This window comes from Neofelis nebulosa, chromosome 9 (assembly GCF_028018385.1).
Source record: "Neofelis nebulosa isolate mNeoNeb1 chromosome 9, mNeoNeb1.pri, whole genome shotgun sequence".
In the NCBI taxonomy this organism is placed as follows: Eukaryota; Metazoa; Chordata; class Mammalia; order Carnivora; family Felidae; genus Neofelis; species Neofelis nebulosa.
In genome coordinates, this window is record NC_080790.1 from 48,669,061 (window position 1) to 48,690,425 (window position 21,365).

The 21,365-nt window shown below is 37.0% G+C and overlaps 1 protein-coding gene across 1 annotated transcript in view; it reads left to right on the forward strand.

Moving 5' to 3' along the window:
- The window catches only part of LOC131486310 (ABC transporter F family member 4-like), a 200,658-nt gene extending 179,597 nt beyond the window's left edge, over positions 1 to 21,061 (forward strand). Inside the window, exons 3-5 of the mRNA XM_058686390.1 lie at positions 11,693 to 11,808; positions 19,220 to 19,291; positions 19,910 to 21,061. Coding sequence (XP_058542373.1) covers positions 11,693 to 11,808; positions 19,220 to 19,291; positions 19,910 to 20,662 — 941 coding nt within the window. The 3' untranslated portion in view covers positions 20,663 to 21,061. The remainder of the gene's footprint in view (positions 1 to 11,692; positions 11,809 to 19,219; positions 19,292 to 19,909) is intronic.
- The last annotated feature ends 304 nt before the right edge of the window (positions 21,062 to 21,365 follow it).

Below are 21,365 nucleotides of genomic sequence, written 5' to 3' on the forward strand. Positions count from 1 at the left end.
TCCACCTATCTGTGCTCTGGGATGGTTTGGTCTGGTCCTTTGTAATCTAGCACCAGCACCTTTAAATGTGGCTGGTCCCTCCAGCTTCTTTCTTTCCCTCTCTCTCCATCCTCCCACCAGTCGTGCTCCCTTCCCTTTCTGTCCACTGCACACCTCAGAGATATAGAACTACATCTCCCTCATTTTCCATATTTTTTCCACACCAGAAGGAAGGATATTGTTTGTAATGTTATAAACCAATATACCAAAAACAGTGGAAAGACTTACAAATCTGGGCTTAGCTGGATATCATCAGGAGGAAATTCGTGCTTCTGTGGAAAAGTATGCATTGTCTAGACTCCAAAGAACCTCTTGGATTATACAGAAGCTATTTTACAACTTTGAGAATTAAGGATAATTGAAAGCAATGCAAAGATATTTCTTGTCTGGGATGCCTAGGTAGCTCAGTCGGTTAAGTGTCTGATTCTTGGTTTTGGCTCTGGTCACAATCTCATGGTTTATGAGTTCAAGTCCCACTTCAAGCTCTGCACTACTGGTGTAGTGTCTGCTTAGGATCCTTTCTCTTCCTCTCTCTCTCTGTTCCTCCCCTACTCATTTCTCCCCCTCTGTCTCTCAAAATAAATAAACAAGACTTAAAACATATATTTCCTGTCTATATGTGTAAATTCTATCCTGTCTGGTAGAAGTTCAACTGACACTGACTCAGATGGGCATCCTTTTTTGATGTTAAATCTTCTGCACTATTATCCTCCATTTGTTCATCTTTTCATGGCTCCCCAATGGTAATCCTGTTTTGCCTAGTTCAGTACTGCTTTTTCAATACCCCTGTTTCAATACATTTGTCTGTTCTCTGGATTCTTTTTTGAACCAGTTTTAGCATCTGCCTGATACCCTCATTAATTATGAGTTAAATAAAATCTTTGCCTTGTGTTCTTTTTATGTCTATATGACAGTGATAATTTTACCTTTTATTCAAAATTATCCTTTAACACCACTCTAGTGTATTTCAGGACCCTTTACCATTCTCCCTGTCATCTCGGAACAGAGGAACTAGCACAGTGGGGAACTGCACCTATGTGAATTTCAGGCAACTGAAAATGTCCTGCAAAGGGGATCCGTAAGACAAGGGATATTATTCTGTCCCAGAGGGATTGCGAGGATTTCATAGGAAAGAATTCCCACCAAATTTTGGGTTAGCATTGACTAGGGAGACCATGATACAAAATTGTAATATTTGGCTTATTTCAATAGGCCCATCCTTCAGGGAGCAAATGAATTTATAGTGAGCAAGGCATATGAGGCAGGCCTCAAAACAAATATATTGCCCAACAACAGCTAGCGACAAGAACCTCATTTTGGTGACAGCATGATAGAACTTGTAAGGCAACCTAAGGGTACACCAGTTTCTCAATCTTAGGAACAGCTGATATCCTCAAGGCATTTCACCTGTTCTATAGCAATATAACACATCACAAAATGACAATTTTTTTAGGACCAGAGGAAGTTGATCTTAATTTACTTCCAATGGCATATCAAAAAGAGCTTCTAAGATTGAAGAGAATTGTAACATTTACTGTCCCATAGCTGTTGACATGGTGGCCCTTGGGTAAAAAAAATAAATCCTTTCTAATCAATTCAGAAAAACAATGTTACTGCATCTATTAGAAAGACGGATATTACAATGCATGTTTGTCTATTGTCAAACTGCCTTTACCTTAGATGATAATTTGTTACATAAAGTGCTGAATATAGGTAAGTACCAGAGTCTGTGATGAGTCAAAGTTGAGGAGATGCAAGAATAAATCACAACGCATATCATATCAAAATATAATGGTAAATCCACTTGGGCTCTTTTAACTATGCCACTAAGAACCTAAACTTTGGCAATACTGAGACTTGTAAAAAATGGAAGACAAATTTTACTACTGTATATTTACTACTGCAAATACTGGGAGTAAGTCTTTACCAGTACAATGTATTTGATAGTTTGGTAGTGGCTTAGATCCCTGAAAATCTGAGAGAGAGTTTTGGAGATTTTAATCATGTAGTTTAGAAATGTGTTTTGATAGGGTGTGTTTAGGGAATACTTGGGGATGATAAATTGCCTCCCGGACCCAGCAGAACAGAAGCTGGGGATCAAGAAAATATCTTTTTGGATAAGTACCAGATATGTAGTTGCTGGATGGCTGTAGTGGGTAGAATTGTGTCCCCCAAAAAGATCTGTTCAAGTCTTAACCCCCAGTACCAGTGAATGTGGCCTTATTTGAGAAATAAGGTCTTGAAAGATGTAATCAATTTAAGATGAGGTCATACCAGAATAGGGTGGGCCCTAATCTAATGACTGGTGTCCTTAGAAGAAGGAAATTTGGACACACAACCCAGAGAAAGAACACCATGTGAAGATACAGGGCACAAAGACAGACAGAAGGCCATGTAATGGGAGAGGTAGAGACTGGACAAACCAAGGAATGTCAAGGATTGCCAGCAACCACCAGAAACTACCAAGAGGAAAGAAAAGAATCTTCCCTACAGTTTCAAAGATAGCATGGTCCTGCTAACACTTTAATTTTAGGCTTCTAGACTAAAAGTTAAGAAAGTAAATTTTTGTTGTTTTAAGCCACCTAGTTTGTGGTATTTTGTTATGGCAGGCCCAGTGGTATTGTTAGTTCTGTGACATGGGGAATTAAGTCAGACCTTTCCACTCAGCATCTGTATCTGGGACACCAATGTTGCTGGAAATGAGCTAAGGCTGTTATTCTTACTTTGGAGAAGAAGTCTCCTTTGCACTAAGTAGGAAGAGGAGAATTACAGAGAATCTGGATAGGGATAAAGAAGGTGGTTTCTTCAGTAAATGCAGTGATTTGCCATTTAAATACTTCACCCCAATGGAATTATTATCACGGCCTTAGTAAAGGGAATGACATCACTCAAAGGTAGGTTGTGGGGTCCAAGTAATCTTTCCAGATTTTTCTTCCTTTGTTCTGATGGCCTTCTATGCTTTCATAGATGCTAAGTTCCTGCAGCAGTCATTGGTGACACAAACTCAACATTTTCCAGTTATATTGAATTTCCCATAGAAACTCTGCTTCATAGGAAGACACTGACTCTGATGGGCATCCTTTTTTGAACTGCTAAATCTTCTCCAGTTTCTCTTCTCCCTCATTTGTTCATCTTTACAGAATAAAGCATTTTTGTCTCATGTTGGGAACTGAGACAGGCTCTGTCAGAGTTGGTAAGAGTTCATATTACATCCTTTAGACCCAGAAGAAGGAAAAAGGAACAAGTTTTGATTTGTAAGCTTTCACTTGGCCAGAGAAGGAAGCTGATACCTGATGAGCACAGAGGAGGTAGTTACAGACAGACAGGGCTGAGGCAGAAAATGGCCTTTTTGTTGACAACTTCTCCATGTTTGTCCTGGAAGCACCCAAATTAGCAGGGACAGTACTCCATTTCTATCCAATGGGCAGCATGCCCTTACAGCAGTCCTGGGCATTCTCCTACTTGCTGTCATCCCCAATAGCTATGAAACAGTGCTCTAGCAGGATCACTGGCCCATGCGCTATTTTTCATTTGCTCAATTGAATGTTTCACAGAGTGTACTGTGGCAAGCATGTATCATAGGAGTTCCTGGAGGCTGAAAGTGTCACCAATGTTATATGTGCTAAAAAGGTTAAATAACACAGACGTGTCCAACAGTATGACCAAAGCACCCAGGTGATGAGGGGATGCCAGAAGGCAAAATGAGGGAAGCCACAACACTGGAAATTGCAGCATTTTACAGTGTTTGATGCTGAATGTTGTCAGCAGTGAGATATCACATCTTCCCCATCCCATCCAGCCAATATCTTCTGTTGAAGAAAAGGATTCAAAATGAGAACCAACAAGAAAGGGAAAAAAAGTATTGCAGCAGGAAATTGTGTGATAAAAATCACTTCGTTGTATTAAACCAGTCCCTGCACCATAAAACTGGGTGTCTGGTAAAAGTGCTTGAGGAAAACAATGGCTGAAGATATTAAACTGTATCATTAAAATAGAGATAAAATTGTCAGAGCCTTAATTTTTGCCTATTAAATGAAAGGGAAATGTCTCTTGAAAAGCATTACCAAAGTTTACAAGAGTATTAAAAGTCTAAAGAAATGAGAACATAGGGGTGCCTGGATGGCTCAGTCAGTTGAGTATCCGACTTCAGCTCAGGTCTACGATCTCACGGTTGATGAGTTCAAGCCCCGCATTGGGCTCTGTGCTGACAGCTCAAAGCCTGGAGCCTACTTCAGATTCTGTGTCTCCCTCTCTCTCTGCCCCTCCCTGTTCATGTTCTGTCTCAACAATAAATAAACATTAGGAAAAAAATTTAAAGAAATGAGAGCATAAAGAAATGGAGTACTAAATAATCATTCATTCAACAAATATGTCCACACCCCTATGCCAGGGAATTGTATATAGTGATGAATGAACACAGACCCCGTTTCATGAAGCTTGTAACCTAGTGGGGTAAAATAGGAATGGAACCAGCATGCCCACAAATGTGTAGCTGTAAACGAGGTTATAGAACATGAAAGAAAGAATGACAGTAATAGTAATGTCTAAAACAAAATATTTACATGAGTAAAGCACTATTTTAAGTTCTTCCTATGTGTATTAACTCATTTAATCTTTATAATCATCTCAAGGAGAAGGTGCTATTTTTATCCCAATTTTATAAATAAAGAAACTAAGACACAGACAGGCTAAGTAACTTGCCCAGGGTCAGAAGGTTCATAAATAGTAAATCCAGAGTTTGAACCCATTCTACCCCCAGAATTCATGAGATTAACCAGGGCCTTATCAGAGACTTAGTACAGACAGCCAACAGGAGGGTTCAAGAAGGTCTCACTGTTGTGGTGGTATTTTTTTAAGCTGGGATCTGAAGGATGGTAGGTCTTTGCTGAGGGCAGCAGGGAGCCAAGGGAGTTCTAGGCAGAGGTAAGAGCATGGGTTAAGGCTTCAGGGCAGGCAGGAGCATCTGGCAAAGAAGACCTCAAGCAGTCTGTCTTCCTGGAGCATGTTGAGACTGTGAAACCACATACGACCAAATAACATAAGATGGCATAGTAACCAATACTGATTTATTATATTTTTAAAACATCACAAAGAAACATGCATAAACAATATTAACTCATTTTGTTTTCTGTTTACTTTCTTTTTCATAATAATATAAAGGAATATTCGCAAAACAGTATGAACTCATATAATGGTACAAATAAAAAACTAAGAGTATACATAAAAATATTAACACTAGTTATTTTTGGATGATGCCTTTCCTTTCCTTTTGCTCATTTGTAAATTCCAAGTTTTCCAATGGACACGTATTATTTTTATGACAAAGAAAAATATAAAATTTGGCAACACATATTACTTCAAATATTTAACAAACTAGAGAGGGTAATTGTTGGACTAATACTTTGAATATTTTGGCAAGTGGATAGTCTCTTCAACGAATAGTATTGGAAAAACTGAATATCCACACACCACAAAACTGTGAAATTGAACCCCTATCTTAAACAAAATCAACTCAAAATGGATAAAAGACTTAAACATAAGACCTGAAATTGTAAAACTAGAAGAAAACAGACAGGAAAATCCCCTTGATACTGGCCTTGGCAATGACTTCTTGGATATGACACCAAAATTATAGGCAACAAAAGCAAAAATAGACAAATAGCCTACATCAAACTAAACTAAAAAGCTCTGCACAGCAAAAGAAATAAGCAAAATAATGAAAAGGCAATCCACAGAATGGGAGAAAGTGTTTGTAAATCGTGTATCTGGTAAGGGATTAATTTGCAAAATACATGAACTCCTTCAACTCAATAGCAAATAATAATAATAAGTAACTCAATTAAAAACTGAGCAAAGGATGTCAACAGCTATTTCTACAAAGAAGACGTACAAAGGGTCAGCAGGTATATTAAAAGATTCCCAACAGTATTTGGGAAATTATCAGGAATTATCAGGAAAATGCAAATCAAACTACAATGAGATGTCACCTCACACCTTTTAGGATGCCTATCAACAACAACAATAAAAAGAAATAAGTGTTGATAATTTTGTGGAGAAATTGAAACTCTTGTATAGAATTTGTGAGAACGTAAAATGGCTCAGTAGCTATGAAAAACAAATATAGAGTTCCATATGATCTAACCATCCCATTTTGGGGCATATATCCAAAAGAATTGAAATCAGGATCTCAGAGATACCTAAACTCCAACATTCATTACAATATTATTCACAATAGCCAAGACATGGAAACAACCTAAGTGTCCATTGACAGATGCACAGATAAAGCCCATGAGGTATAGACATACAATGGAATATAATTCAGCCTTATAAAAGAAGGAAGTCCTGCCATTTGTGACAACATAGATAAACTTGAGGACATTCTGCTAAGTGAAATAAGCCAGTACAGAAAGATGAATATTACATGATTCCATTTATATGAGTTATCTAAAATAGTCAAACTCATAGAGACAGATAATACAATAGTAATTTCCAGGGATTTGGGGGTTGGGGAAATGAGGATTTATTATTCAATGGGTATAAAGGTGCAGTTATGCTAGATCAATAAATCCTCAAGATCTGCTGTACAACATAGTGCCTACCGTTAATAATATGTATTGTGCACACTGAAAGTTGTTAAAAGGGTAGATTTCATGTTAAGTGTTCTTAACAAACACAAAAAAAAGAAAATGAGGAGACGTGAGAAAACTCTGAGAGGTATTAGATATGTATATTACCTTGATTTCTGGCGATGGTGTCATGCATGTTCACGTATGTCCAAACTCATCAAATTGCACACATTAAATATGTGTGATTCTTTGTATATCAACTATACCTCAATATAGCTGGTTTTTAAAAAAGGAACATTTTGTTAAATGCTGGTTTATATCATAACTTTAACATAAAGGGAGCTAAATTTTTACAGTTAAGAAAAATCAATCTCCCTCATTTCATCTATCTCTATCTCCCCTCCCACTCTCCCTCCCTCCCTCTCTCTCTCTCTCTCTCCCTCTCTCTCTCTCTTATTTTCTGTGTGTGTGTGTGTGTGTGCACATGACTGCGTGTTTATAGGTATTTACTGATAATCTTTGCCATTTTCACAATAAACTTGTTTCATATGATTCTCAGAGATTTTAATTACCTTACTATTACTATTTAATTCATTGCCTGTCAAAAGCTGAGATTTCAAACAGGATGCTTTGAGATTTTTTACATAGTTCAGTATTTTTTATATGGTTTCCTTATCTATTAGCTAGGCAGCTCAGCTGAATATACTTTGTCCAGAAACATAATCCATCTAAACAAAGTTTACATAAAAATGAAATAAAAACTAATTGTGCCTGCTTTGGTCTTAGTTTCTAGAAATTTTTCTGATACCATAATAAGCAACCTCTAAAAACTACTTTGACTACACATATTTTATTAACTGAATTGTATTGGCAAGTGCTTATGGCTAGTCTGCTTTTTCCCTTCCCACAAAGAAACACAATTCCAAAACCACATATTCCTTTCTTGATTCTGAGGACCCTTGGGCAGTGGTTAACAGAGCTGAGTTTATCCTTTATATTGAGATGAATAATGCATGGCAGTAAAACACCAGTTGGCCAGCACTACTGTTGAAAGCAGATGACTGATCACATTTGACTGACAGGAGCCCTGTGAACACAGTACATGTGGTGAGATCCCTTGTCAGAGTAGTTCCATTGGCCCCAGCACTGGGTTCTTACTAAAACACAAGTGTGAAGTGCTTTTGACGTTACTTCACCTCCCATGTCCCCATGCTGAAATGCAGCCTCTGTCACTCATTTGCAAAGAATAGCCTGAATAGCCAAAAAGTTGACTGAACTCATTCATATGGAATTTTTTTTAATATTAGAGAGGTTTAAATAAGTAGAATAATCCTAAGTAACTAAAAGTTAGTATCATCTTACCCATAAAAATTTATTATTTCTGCCAATTGTTTAATTTCTTGAAATCTAGTTTTATCTCATACTTCCTACTCACTGTTTTTCTTTCCTTTTTTAATTCTTTTTTTATTCTGTTTTCTCTAACTGAAACCCTCCATCCATTCTAACCATCTAAAAAAATACATGTCTCGGGCGCCTGGGTGGCGCAGTCGGTTAAGCGTCCGACTTCAGCCAGGTCACGATCTCGCGGTCCGTGAGTTCGAGCCCCGCGTCAGGCTCTGGGCTGATGGCTCGGAGCCTGGAGCCTGTTTCCGATTCTGTGTCTCCCTCTCTCTCTGCCCCTCCCCCGTTCATGCTCTGTCTCTCTCTGTCCCAAAAATAAATTTAAAAATGTTGGAAAAAAAAAAATACATGTCTCTCTATTGATTTTCTCCTCCAAATGATACATTTAAAAATATTCAAATCTTACAGAAAGATGTCTATTTTGGCCGTCTTCCAGACAGGCTCAGATTCTTTCATGACTTCCTGGATTTTGTTGAACATTCTCCTTAATATCCAATGTCTTCTTATTTCCATTCTTTCCCATTTTTGTAGAATATACATCCGAAGAAAGCATATTTTTGTCAGCATTCTCTCAATATAAATCCCAATATAAAAGACATGTTTTAATTAAAATAACAGTAGGAAATGCTGGTTGAAAAATTTATATGTGCCATATATATCATGCTAAGGATTTCTAATGTTTTATTTTATTAAATTGTCAAAATAATTTCATGAAATAGACTCTAGTATTATCTTCACTGTACTGATGAGAAAACTGAGTTTTATGCAAGTAAGCAATTTGCCTAGGATCATAAATATAGGCAGAGGCAGAATTGGGATCCAGATACAGAGATGTCTAATTCCAAAACCCACTTTTCTAAGTGCTATGTATGATTGCTTTCTAACAGTTCAACTGGGGAAGGAAACAGAGAGCCTGGATCTACTGCTTGGCTCTAACAAATGTAATATGGCAAAAGTGAGAGGATGTCACCTCAAGGATTAGATTGCAAAGAGTGTGGCTTCTATCTCATTTGCTCTCTCTTCCCTTCTCACATGCTTACTCTTATGAAACCAGCTGCCATGTTGTGAGCTGCCCTAGAAAGTGGTCTATGTGGCAAGGAATTAAAGGAGGCCTTCAGCAAACAGCTAATAAGGAATTGAGGCCCTGAGCCCAATATTTCATAGAGAACTAAATCCTGCAACAACCACAGAAATAACTTGGAGTGAATCTTCCCCAAATTGAGCCTTCAGATGAGACCACAGCCCTAGCTCACAGCTTCACTGCAATAGACCTTGACCCGGAGTCACCCAGCTAAGCCACACTCAGATTTCTCACCCACAAAAACTGGGATAATAAATCTTTTTAAGTCAAGTTCTGAGGTAATTTGTTATACAGAAATAGATATACCAAGTAATAGAGAAATATGAGGAAACAATAATCTCCCTCCTCCCTGCTACAATCATTCTGGAGGATAATGTAGCAATAGTTAGTAATATATGAATTACATTATATGATTCAGCAATTGCACTGAAAAACTGTCACACACATCCCAAAAAGACTATAGGTAGGGATGTTACAGAGTGTTGTTTGTTGTAGCAAGGACTTGAGAGCACCCAGATGTCCATCATCTGGGAAATGAATAAGTAAAATGTGATGCATGCAGCCTATAAATACTATGCCTTAGATCTAAGCAATGATACAGCAACATAGATGGAATGTTGAGTTAAAATAGTGAAAAAAAGCATGACATTATAATTGAGTACTATTTTGAGAAAATTAAAATATTTGCTACATAACAGTGTATTTTTCAAGGATGCATAAATATCCTAGTACATGCATCAAACACATTAGACTTTGTATAGGCACCAATTGTAACTGTGTTATTAAATATGGAATATGACTAATTCAGCTCTGTTCCTAAAACACCAGCAAGCAAACACAAAAGGGTATGTTATCTCCTTTTTCTAAGTTTTCATTAAAAATTCATCTCAGGCACCTTTTCTGGTATATCATATCCTTACTCCTTTTCCAGTAAATCACTGCAGAAATGGAGTTCATTCAAGACACAGAAGTGCCTTCTCTTTAGAGAAACAACTTCACCAATAGCTGTCTTTATTCTGAGCTTGCATTTGAAGGAAATGAAAAGTTTTCCCAATGCCAAAAGTACCAGATCTATATTAAGAAAGTTTTAGTGACTACTGAGAAAATTCAGACAAAAGATATTAGGTAAGAATACATTGAGGTAAATTAGTGAAAAGTATTACAGGATTGTTCACTTTACATCATGTGGAAGCTTAGAGAATGACAGGCTTATCAGCTGATACAACATATTCCCAGTTGGTCAGCCCAACTCAGTAAGTTTTTATTAAATAACTATCAATTTGTACAGTATTTTTTTCCTGAGATACATAAGGAAATACAGATGAAGTATGTAATAAATATGATTCCCTCCCTATAGTAACTTATTTTCAGTTTTTATGTTGGAAAACCAAGAGAGAGAGAGATTGATATAAATACAGAAACAGTATAAAAGACAGAACTAAATAGATAATGGATTGCAAAAGATCATCAAATGTGAGGAAAAGTATTATCCCCATGCAAAAATACTCTTCTGGAGATTAAAAAGAATTCACTAATAGTTAAGAAGATCAGTAATCCTATTTCATGGCTTGGCAATACATTTCAGATGTGATAACTAAACCAAAAGAGCAAGAAATACAAAAATCTCTGTATGACCAACTTACACCAGGAAATTCTAACTTAATTCTCAGCTTTAACCATTAGACAGAACTTCTTTTATCAACTGTACTTTCTCTAGAGCTTATTCTGTCAAAAGATAAGAAGTTCTTTAGCCAATGGGTGGTTTTGAATAGAGCAGAAGGAAATAATTCTGTGCAATCGGATCAGAAAAGACTGTCATTGTGTTGGGTAATAATATCCTGTTGTGAGATTGGTCCTTTCAGGCAAAAGGTTTTTAAGACTCATCATGTATGTGTTTCTTATTATTTTCCTCTTCATCCACTAGCTTAAAGAGTAGGTTATTTCTAACAAACAGCAATTATCAAGTGTTCTAACAGTCCTGGAGATGTCTTCCTAAAAATACAAAACAAAATGAACTAAAAGAGAAACGAGCAAGATAAATGAGTAGTATTTTATAAAACCATTAGAACAAACCATGGAAAAGATCTGTTTCTGAGGGAAATAATTTAGAAAAAGTAAAATGTAGTTTCCTTCTCATCTTGCAGCATAGAACACAGGATAAATCTTGGAGAGATCTCTTGGCTAAAAGTAATATATAACTTCTGGATTGAAGCTTTGTTTTGTTTTTCCCTCTTTCCCCCCCCCCCCCATTTTCTTATATTATTATACTGTTAAGGTTGACAATAAGAAACACTTTCAAACTTGTGTTAATAAGGCTAGTTGTTTCAACTTTACGCATGATAGGACTGCATAGGAATGCTCAGAGTCTGGCGGCTATGGCGAGAACAGCAAGGAGGACAAGATCAAGGAAATCTAAGGAGCATTATATACATCTGAACAGACAGGCTTTACGAAAGGAATGGAAATAAAATCTTGGGGGAATACCAGTTAGAAGTGGATCAGCAAAATTCCCAAGTGTCTGACTTCTCTTAAACTTTAGTACATTGAGAAAATGAAATTACTTGTTTAATAAATCTGATTTAAACTATGTGATTTCCTGTTCTAGCTACAAGTTTCTACATTGCAGAGGACATTCCCCTCCTAAAAGAAAACATTTGGATTGTATTTACTGTGAGCAGAACAGTTTCAAACATCCTGGTCCCAGTTAAATATGGCATTGAAGTATGTTTGTCCTTTTTTTTGTTGGACTAAGGAATATCATTCTTTGACCATCACCCATGCTAATAATAAAATAATTTGTATTTAAATGCCATGTTTTTCACAATCATACAGTAATAAATCGAAGAGTGAGGACTGTACTCATCTATGAACTGCTCATTTTTTTTCTGTAAATTTCCCTTTTTCTAGAGTGGATTTTTGTGCCATTGAACCTTCAGTGATATAATAGAGTTGAACCAATTGAAAAACACTACCGGCCACTGCTTTTACTTTGTGTATATGCATCTGTGTGAGTCTGTGTGAGTGTGTGCAAGTGAGTGTGTGTTTTTCACATACAACTGAGATAATACTTTTTTGATAAAGCCAACCATCCAAATTAAATGTCTATATTTTCCCTCCAGAGAATATATTTATTACTGCTGTTTTGTCTTTTTATGTTGGAAAGAGCAAACTTGCAATTTACAAAAACACTCCCTGAGGTTGAGCACGTAGAAACAATCTTGAACACCTACTTAATAATTTTCTCTTGAATAAATAGCTATGACTTTAGCTGTGATCTTTTCATTTCTACTGGGTTGCTAATTACCATGGTAGATTATTAATTCCAAGCTGAATGTTTCAGGGTGTCATGGCCTGCTGGGACAAAACAGGCCAATCTAATGGGGGCATCCAGGTCATTAAAGGGTGTGCTGCCAACAACATGAACATGTAAATTAGTTCAGGGAATGACACTATGAATAAGTGAGTCTGATAATTATATTGGTGCTTATTTACATTTCCAGGCTACAAATGGGCTATGTTCCAAAACTTCATAGGCCGGTTGGTACTGGTTGAGAACTCAAAATGCATAGAAACAATGCAGTCAAATGGAGCTTAAAGTCTGACTCTCCTGAAAAACCTATTTTACCAATAGTAGCTTAAAGACTGTAGATTTGCATTTAAAATAGAAAGATATTACAAATAAATAAGAAATAGAATGGATATGTGTATTTTTTTCTCAATCCATATTCTGGAATGGAAAATACTTCTAGGTGATCTTGTAGTCACCATCAGTTTGTACATAAACTACTCTGGTCCTCAGTAGCGAGGAAGATGGAGTTCAGGGAATATGTCTGTCACACAGGAGTGGCTGATGCCATTAAAGGAGCCCTAAAGTGATGGTCCTCAATATTTTATCTAGAAGCCTGTTGGAGTTCTGCTTCTCTCCCACTGACCCATGAGAGAATCTCTGGCATAAAGCCCAACCCAGCCCCTCTTCTCCTCGAATCTAGAGTAAGGAAAAAATTGAATGTGCTGTGCTGTGTGTATGTGTTTGTGTGTGTGTGTGTGTGTGTGTGTGTGTGTGTGTGTGTGTGTGTTGAACTGGGGAGGGTGAGGAGATAATCCATTACTCTGGTTTCAACCACATCTCTTTACTCCTAAAGTCAAGAAAATTGTTTAAGAGATAGCAATTGTTCTCTCAAAAGGAGCTCACATCTTTTTTTTTTTTAATTTAATTTTATTTTTTTTTTAATTTATTTATTTTTTATTTTTTAATATATGAAATTTACTGTCAAATTGGTTTCCATACAACACCCAGTGCTCATCCAAAAAGGTGCCCTCCTCAATACCCATCACCCACCCTGCCCTCCCTCCCACCCCCCATCAACCCTCAGTTTGTTCTCAGTTTTTAACAGTCTCTTATGCTTTGGCTCTCTCCCACTCTAACCTCTTTTTTTTTTTTCCTTCCCCTCCCCCATGGGTTTCTGTTAAGTTTCTCAGGATCCACATAAGAGTGAAACCATATGGTATCTGTCTTTCTCTGTATGGCTTATTTCACTTAGCATCACACTCACATCTCTTAATAAAGAAAGACCTATGTCTATGTCACAGCATTCACTGTCCCTACTCTGCCTTGTTGCATAACTTTCTCTCCCCCTAAATCCCACACGAATGGCTAGGACACAGAGGACATAGTGGTGACTTATTTCTCCATTTCACCCTCACACCCTTTGTGGAAGAGTGGACCATAAGCAATGTTTCTGCTCCATCTGACACTTCAAATCTATGCTGTTGAGGAACCCATTATGCAATTCTATGGATCAGTTATACAACAAAATCAATCCCAGGTTGTCCCCTGACTTTAAATTGGTCACAAATATCAAAGCTTTATACACTATCATAACTTCATTACCTGGTATGAAAATTGAGAACACCTTACAAATTGAGAATTGTACTTAAAAGTATGTTCCACATTATCTTTTGTCTTCCAACTTCACTACTATTTTCTAAAGCCCTTTTCTTTTTAAGGATATGTCAATAATAGTTACCATAGTTGTTACAAATTATCAGATGAAAGAAAGGAGTTAAAGCCACTAGTTTATGATCCATTCACTCTCTTTCCAAGGGGTGCCCCCAAGGTAAAGAAAAAAAATAAATAAAAGCAAACAGATAACTAGTATCCTTATCCACTAGGCCTTTGGGTAATTAGACTAATTATATTTCTTAAGGGAAAGAGACCTTATCTAACAATGACTAAATGTCTTTGGTTAAAGGATCTCTTATAATAAATAAACCCATTTACAGACAATAAATAAATCTATGAGTCATGGATCCTTTAAGGAGGTCGCATTAACTATACAATAGCAAGGTTATAAAATGGCAATGTTTCATAATTCACACATAATTGCCTATTGTGTCACATACCCAGAAAACCTCACTTGGCAACCCCATATACTGTTCTAGCGAAAGAGAGTGAGATCCATGTGAGAAAGAACCTGGGGAGCCACACTTGATGTCTCAGACCTCTCTTTGCTTTCTCTTTGTTTCTTGATCTATGGACTTGAAGTTATTAACAAAGTTTGATACAGGGTTAGATTTCTGGTTCTTACAAGTCTGCTCTGATAAACTGATACCTTGTGTTATCTTATCAGGCTATAACCTCAGCTGTGCAAAAATATAACTTCCTTAATTTCTATTTTTATTCAACATATAATTTGTACCCCCATATCACTGGTTTGGCAAGAAAATTTCATCTTTATCCCCAATCTTTTCAGAGCCCCTCACTTTGTTCCTTCTCTAGGATTAGGTGAGTTCCTGGGTTTATGGAGTATCAAGGTGTTGGAGGAAAGAAGCAATCAATAAAAAATTAGCATCACCTTATGACATTCCTTGTTTGTCTCTGCATGGTCCCTTCAAGTCTGTAGCCTTCCACTGTTCCCATATTCTTCTTCACACCCATTCCTGATCCCTTATGTCTAGACTCATGGTGCTACCCTTATCCCTCAGGACTTTGCCATCTTTTTCTCTCAGACCTATGCCCTCTCTGTTCTCATAGCCTCATGTTTTCTCCAAACTCAGGAACTATTTTTCCAATCTAAACATAATGTCTTTCTGTCTTTCTCTCTCTCTCTCTCTCTCTGATAGAGGAACTGTATTAGTTTTCTATACTGCTGTGACAAATTACTGTAAAACATAGTAGTTTGAAACAACATTAATTTATCTCACAGGTCTGTACGTCAGAAGTCCCAACACAAGCTTAAACCAAAGTTTAGTAGGTTTGTGGACCCCTGTAGAAACTCTAGAGGAAAATACATTTCCTTGTTTTTTCCAGATTCTAGAAGCCACCCACATTCCCTTGGTTTATGGCCAAGGCCATGAACCATGTGTGAACCACAAGGCCATGTGTGAAGCACACATCTTCAAGGCCAACAACATCTCTCCATAAATATAGTGGGGAAAGTTGTTCCATTATAAAGGACCCTTATGATTTCATTAGCCACCCAAATAACCCAGGATAGTCTCCCCATTTCAATCCTTAACCTTAATCACATCTGCAAAGTACTTATGCCATGTAAAGTAACATATTCACAGGTTCTAGGGATTAGGATGTGGACATCTTTAGAAGGCCAATATTCTACCTACCAGAACCTACCAAGATATTCTTAACAGGCTTATTTTTTTGTAAAATAAATGTATGAAGGTGTTAACTTGAAACAGAGAAAAGAGCAATTTTATTTAAGTAAAAATGAGTTTATTCAGGAATAGCAGAGGAATTGCAAGTTGGGACAAGCAAGCTACAATGAACCATAGGCAGGTCCAAAGAGACAAATGGAAAGATCTTTTTTTATATATTTTATTTATTTATTTATTTATTTATTTATTTATTTATTTATTTATTTATTTTATGCTTTAAGGAAATTGGGGAGGGTTATTTTGAACAAAAAGTTTGCTGGGGAAGAGTTTGAGTTGTAATGGTTTCTCATTGGCTGTAAATGGTGGTTAGTGCATTGTTGCCGGGTCAGGGAGGGGAGCTTTCTTTCATTAAAGGCAGGAGATAAGATTCTTACGTGAAAAGTGCCCACTCTTGTCGAAATAATTCTTATTTTCCTTCTTCCTGCTGGTGATGCAGGCTGCAAGGAGTGGTTCTACGTGAGAACGCCCCTTCAGGCCTGCCCAACTCCATGTTAAATCAGGTTTCCTTCATTTTCATAAAGGCTAACATGTTCATGTATGTATTCTAAAACACTCTTTCGATACGGGATATTAAATAATTGCATTGAATGTGCCATAATTTATCTAGCAGTATGCTCTTGCTACGCTTCCAGGAAATTTCCCACTTTTCATCATAATTCATGGAATGATAAACCTTCTTACATGTGAATCATTCTGTGCATTTTTAAATCATTGGCTTAGAGAAAGCCCTGATGTAAAGTTACTGATTTATTGATCACAACATTTTTAAGACTTTTGGTACAATTTGTGGCTTTCTTCCATGCACTGAAGGAATCTGAAGGTCTTTGAGGACCAGGAATGCTGGAGTGGATGGAACTTATTCCTGGAGGTAAATCACTTGAGAAAACTTGGAACTAGGCCTTCAAGGAAACTGCTTCCTTTTCCTTGATAAAACTGTTCCTTGACTTACCCTGTCACTGCATACATTTTCTGGAAATAACTTCTATTATTGCTCATATAATATCTCCTTCTAATTTTTAAATGCAAATGTTAAAGTCACTCATAATCTCACCAACCACTATTTAAATTCTAATATATATTCTTCTACATACTGTGTGTATGGTGTGTGTGTATATATATATATATGCATATATATATATGAATATATATATGCAAATATATTATGTAAAATATATTACTTCTATTATTCTATACATGTAAGATCAACTTTTCACAAATATAAAAAAATGTTTCAAAATAGCTTTATAGTTATGTCATGCATACAAAAGTAATTATTTTCTTAAGACAAATATCCAGAAGTAGCACTGCTGGAATATGTATGCTTTAAGAAAATAGTTATTACCGAATTGATTCCATCAATTAACCTTTTCCCTAGTAGATAAGAGAGTCCTCTTCCTTCTGTTGATGACCACACTATTATTTTTAAACACTATCAATTTTATAAAAAAATATAATTTAGACTTCTCTAGATGACTCACTAGGCTAAATGTGTTTTCATGTGTTTACCTACCTTTTAATTTCCTTTATATAAATAAAGGAAATGATTATGTAAATTAATCATTTATATCATTTGACCATTTTTTCTAGATGGGTTAGTAAGTTTCACATTTTAAAAATATTGCAGGATGACCAGAGAAAGAACATATATGCTACTACGGTTTTCACTGGTCTTTTAACTGTATTGCTAGTTATTTTTGCTAGCAGAGTGATTATAAATTTCATGGACGATTTAGTAATTTTTAATTTATTGCTTCTACTTTTGCACTAGAGTTCTGGGAATCCAAGCAAGGTATATTCAAGTTACACTATGCTTTTCTAGAAGTCTGCAAAGCCCTGCACACCACAGCCTCTCTCTGAAATGATCCTTAATGCTCTGTTGATCATTCTCAGTAAAATATGACTGACAACATAATTTGTGGCACTTAGTGCAAAATAAAAATGGAACAGTCCCTTGTTCAAAAATTATTAAGAATTTCTAGATAGCGAAAACAGAGCATTAAACCAAGCATGGAACCTTTCTAAGCATGACCACATGTGACTGCACAGGTCACATACCCACAAAGTTAGCCCAGCCCCAGCTACAACTAACTGATCAGAGATACTTGACCCAAAGACCAAAGATCTAGGCTGGCCTGTTGCTATAAAGGTTGGTGTGAATATTCTATTTGATTAGATGTCCTATATTGAGTAACAACTGGTAGAATCATTCAGATTCACAGTTTTGGAGAATTTAAACTTGGAAGAGAGTGGGAGACAAAGAAAGAGAGAGAGACAGAGAGCTAGAGAACCTACACCTCTCTCAAATGTTTAGTTACTTGACTTATCCACCATCAATCACTTCAAAGTCATCTTTCCCTCTACCATCTGACCTTTACCAAACACTAACTTCTTGCTTATAGAATATTTGGTTGTTTTCCTGGGTGTTAAATTCTGAATAGTTTGGGGCACCTGTGTGGCTAGTCAGTTAAGCATCCAACTCTTGGTTTTGGTTCAGGTCATGAATTTGCGGTTTGAGAGTTTGAGCCCCGCATTGGGCTCTGTGCTGACAGTGTGGAGCCTGCTTGGAATTCTCTCTCCCTCTCTCTCTCTGCCTCTCCCCCACTCACTCTCTGTCTCTCACAATAAATAAATAACCTAAAAAATTTTTAAAAATCAAGTTCTAACTAGTTCAATAAGAATTCTGCACTAATTTAAGTTATTTTTGTGATTTTTTTGGTGTCACTTTTCAAAGTCACATCCTAAATTTTTGGAATGAAATACCAATGTGACCGGGAAGGACAACGAGAAGGAGCAAAAGTCAAAGGTTCTATTTCAGCAAATGTTATATTTGGGATATCCATTGGACATTCAAGCAGAGATGCCAAGTCCTCTGTAGGCCAGAGAGAGGTAAAAGAGGAGATAATAGATTTTGGGGGTCACTGACATATAAACAGTATTTATAGATGGACTGGATAGACCTATCTGAGAAAAGTGAAGAGAGCTCATAGAAGGGACCAAAAATGACGCCTGGCCACTCAGGATAAAGACTAATGATTGCTGGGTAGTGATATTATTCATGATTTTTATTTTCCTATCTGGGTTCTTTCTATTCCATAGTTTTTACCACAAACAGGTATAGTGCTTAAGGCCATAAAAAAGTAATTAAAAATTGAAGGTCATTTATTTTGTTTTTATAGACCTGCCAAAGAGTTAGCTTTGAAGCATTCAGTTGTTAATTAAAATGTGAATGGTAAATACTTACACATTTTATTGTATGTTAAATATACTTCCATAAAAATGCAAATGCAAAAAAAAACCCATAATTGGTAAGGATTGTTGTTGTACAGATATTATAGTTTCTATTTCTTTGAGAAGAGGGCAGAGTGCACTACATGTGAAAACACTTGATAACTAACTTACATGCTTACAGGGCTTTTAATTTGGGGTATTTTATTTTGTTTTGTTTTGTTTTTCTTGCCAGAAAGAAAATTTTCCTAAAAATGCTTTCCCTCAGCCTATTGTAAAAGAAAGTACGCTGGAAAAATCGAACAAGGTAAAAAAGGAAAATGTTACTTCAAATGTCGTTATCATAAATTCAAGTTGCTTAAGGAAACCAAGTTGTGCCCTTTGGTGGCAAAAGTGAAAACGCACCCCCACATCACTAGGTTATTTACTCAACAATGATAAAATAGACGTGTTCTCTGACCTTTTTGGCTTAAAGCCTGGTGAAAGAGCAGGTGTTAAACTGAAAAGTAATTGAGGTGAAATAAAAAGAGAGGGTTTGCTGAATGAGACAATGTGAGGGAGCACATTGGAGACTGGAGATTGGAGGGTCAAGTCATCCTCTCTGGGGGAAAGACATAGAAACCAAAATGTGGAAGATGAATAGTGTGGTAGGCTGTAGGCTGAATAAGGTCTCCAGAAGTGTCCACATCTTAATGTCCAGAACCTGTGAATGTTACCCTCAGTGGTGAATGGACTTTGCAGACATGATTGAGTTAAGGATCTTAAAATGCGGAGACACCCTAGGTTATACAGATAGGCCCTTAAATGACCTCACAAGTAAGAGAGATGCAGGAGCAGTCAGTCAGAGGAGAAGGCAATGTGCTTAGAAGATGGAAGAAGAGGCCACAAACAGAGAAGTACAGCTATCCACTAGAAACTGAAAAAGGCAGATAAACCAGTTCACGCCGGAGCCCTGGGAAGGAAGCGTCTCTGTTGGATCCGGCCCCTCCGCGGGACTCTGAGGAAAAGCTACCTCCAGGTAGATACCGTCTGTCACCATGGTAAAGGAGACCCCCACAAGACACGGGGCAAGATGTCCTCGTACGCCTTCTTCGTGCAGACCTGCCGGGAAGAGCACAAGAAGAAACACCCAGACTCTTCGGTCAATTTCGCTGAATTCTCCAAGAAATGTTCCGAGAGATGGAAGACCATGTCTGCGAAGGAAAAGTCGAAATTTGAAGATATGGCAAAAAGTGACAAAGCTCGCTATGACAGGGAGATGAAAAATTATGTTCCTCCCAAAGGAGACAAGAAAGGAAAGAAGAAAGACCCCAATGCTCCTAAAAGGCCTCCATCTGCATTCTTCCTGTTTTGTTCTGAACATCGCTCAAAGATCAAAAGTGAACACCCTGGTTTATCCATTGGGGATGCTGCAAAAAAATTGGGTGAAATGTGGTCTGAACAGTCAGCCAAAGATAAACAACCATATGAACAGAAGGCGGCTAAGCTAAAAGAGAAGTATGGAAAGGATATTGCTGCATATCGCGCCAAGGGCAAAAGTGAAGCGGGAAAGAAGGGCCCTAGTAGGCCTACAGGTTCAAAGAAGAAGAATGAACCAGAGGATAAGGAGGAAGAGGAGGAAGAGGAGGAGGAGGAGGAAGATGAAGATGATGAGGAAGAGGAGGAAGATGAAGCATAAATGGCTATCCTGTAATGATATGTGTGGAGTGTGCGCGTGTGCTCAGGCAATTGTTTTGCTAAGAATGTGAATTCAAGTGCAGCTCAATATTAGCTTCAGTATAAAAACTGTACAGATTTTTGTATTTTGCATAGATAAGATTCTTTGTAGAGAAAATACTTTTTTAAGAATGCAGGTTGTAGCTTTTCGAGGGGCTACTACATACAGTTAGATTTTAAAGCTTCTGATGTTGAATGTTTCTAAATATTTAATGGTTTTCTTAATTTCTTGACTTGTGTACTGTAGCACAGCAAACTTGTAGGAATTAGTATCAATAGTAAATTTGGGTTTTTTAGAATTTTGCGTTTTGTTTTTTTAAAAAAAATTGTAATAAAATTATGTATATTAAAAAAAGAAAGAAAGAAACTGAAAAAGGCAAGGAAACAAATCCTCTTCTCGGAGCCACCAGAAGCAGTTAACCCTGCTAAAACCTAGACCTCAGTCTAGTAAAACTGATTTTGGAGTTCTGCCCTCCAGAACTATACCACACTAAATTTTGTTATTTTAATCCACCAAGGCTATGGTAATTTGTTATAGCAGCTGTAGGAAATTAATGCAAGGAGGGATTATCTAGAAGAACAGAGAGGAATGTGAAGGTACCTTCTAGGGAGCTGTAGATACCCAGTGCACCAGAAGAAAATGCTTGGTGTTCAATATTTTGGAG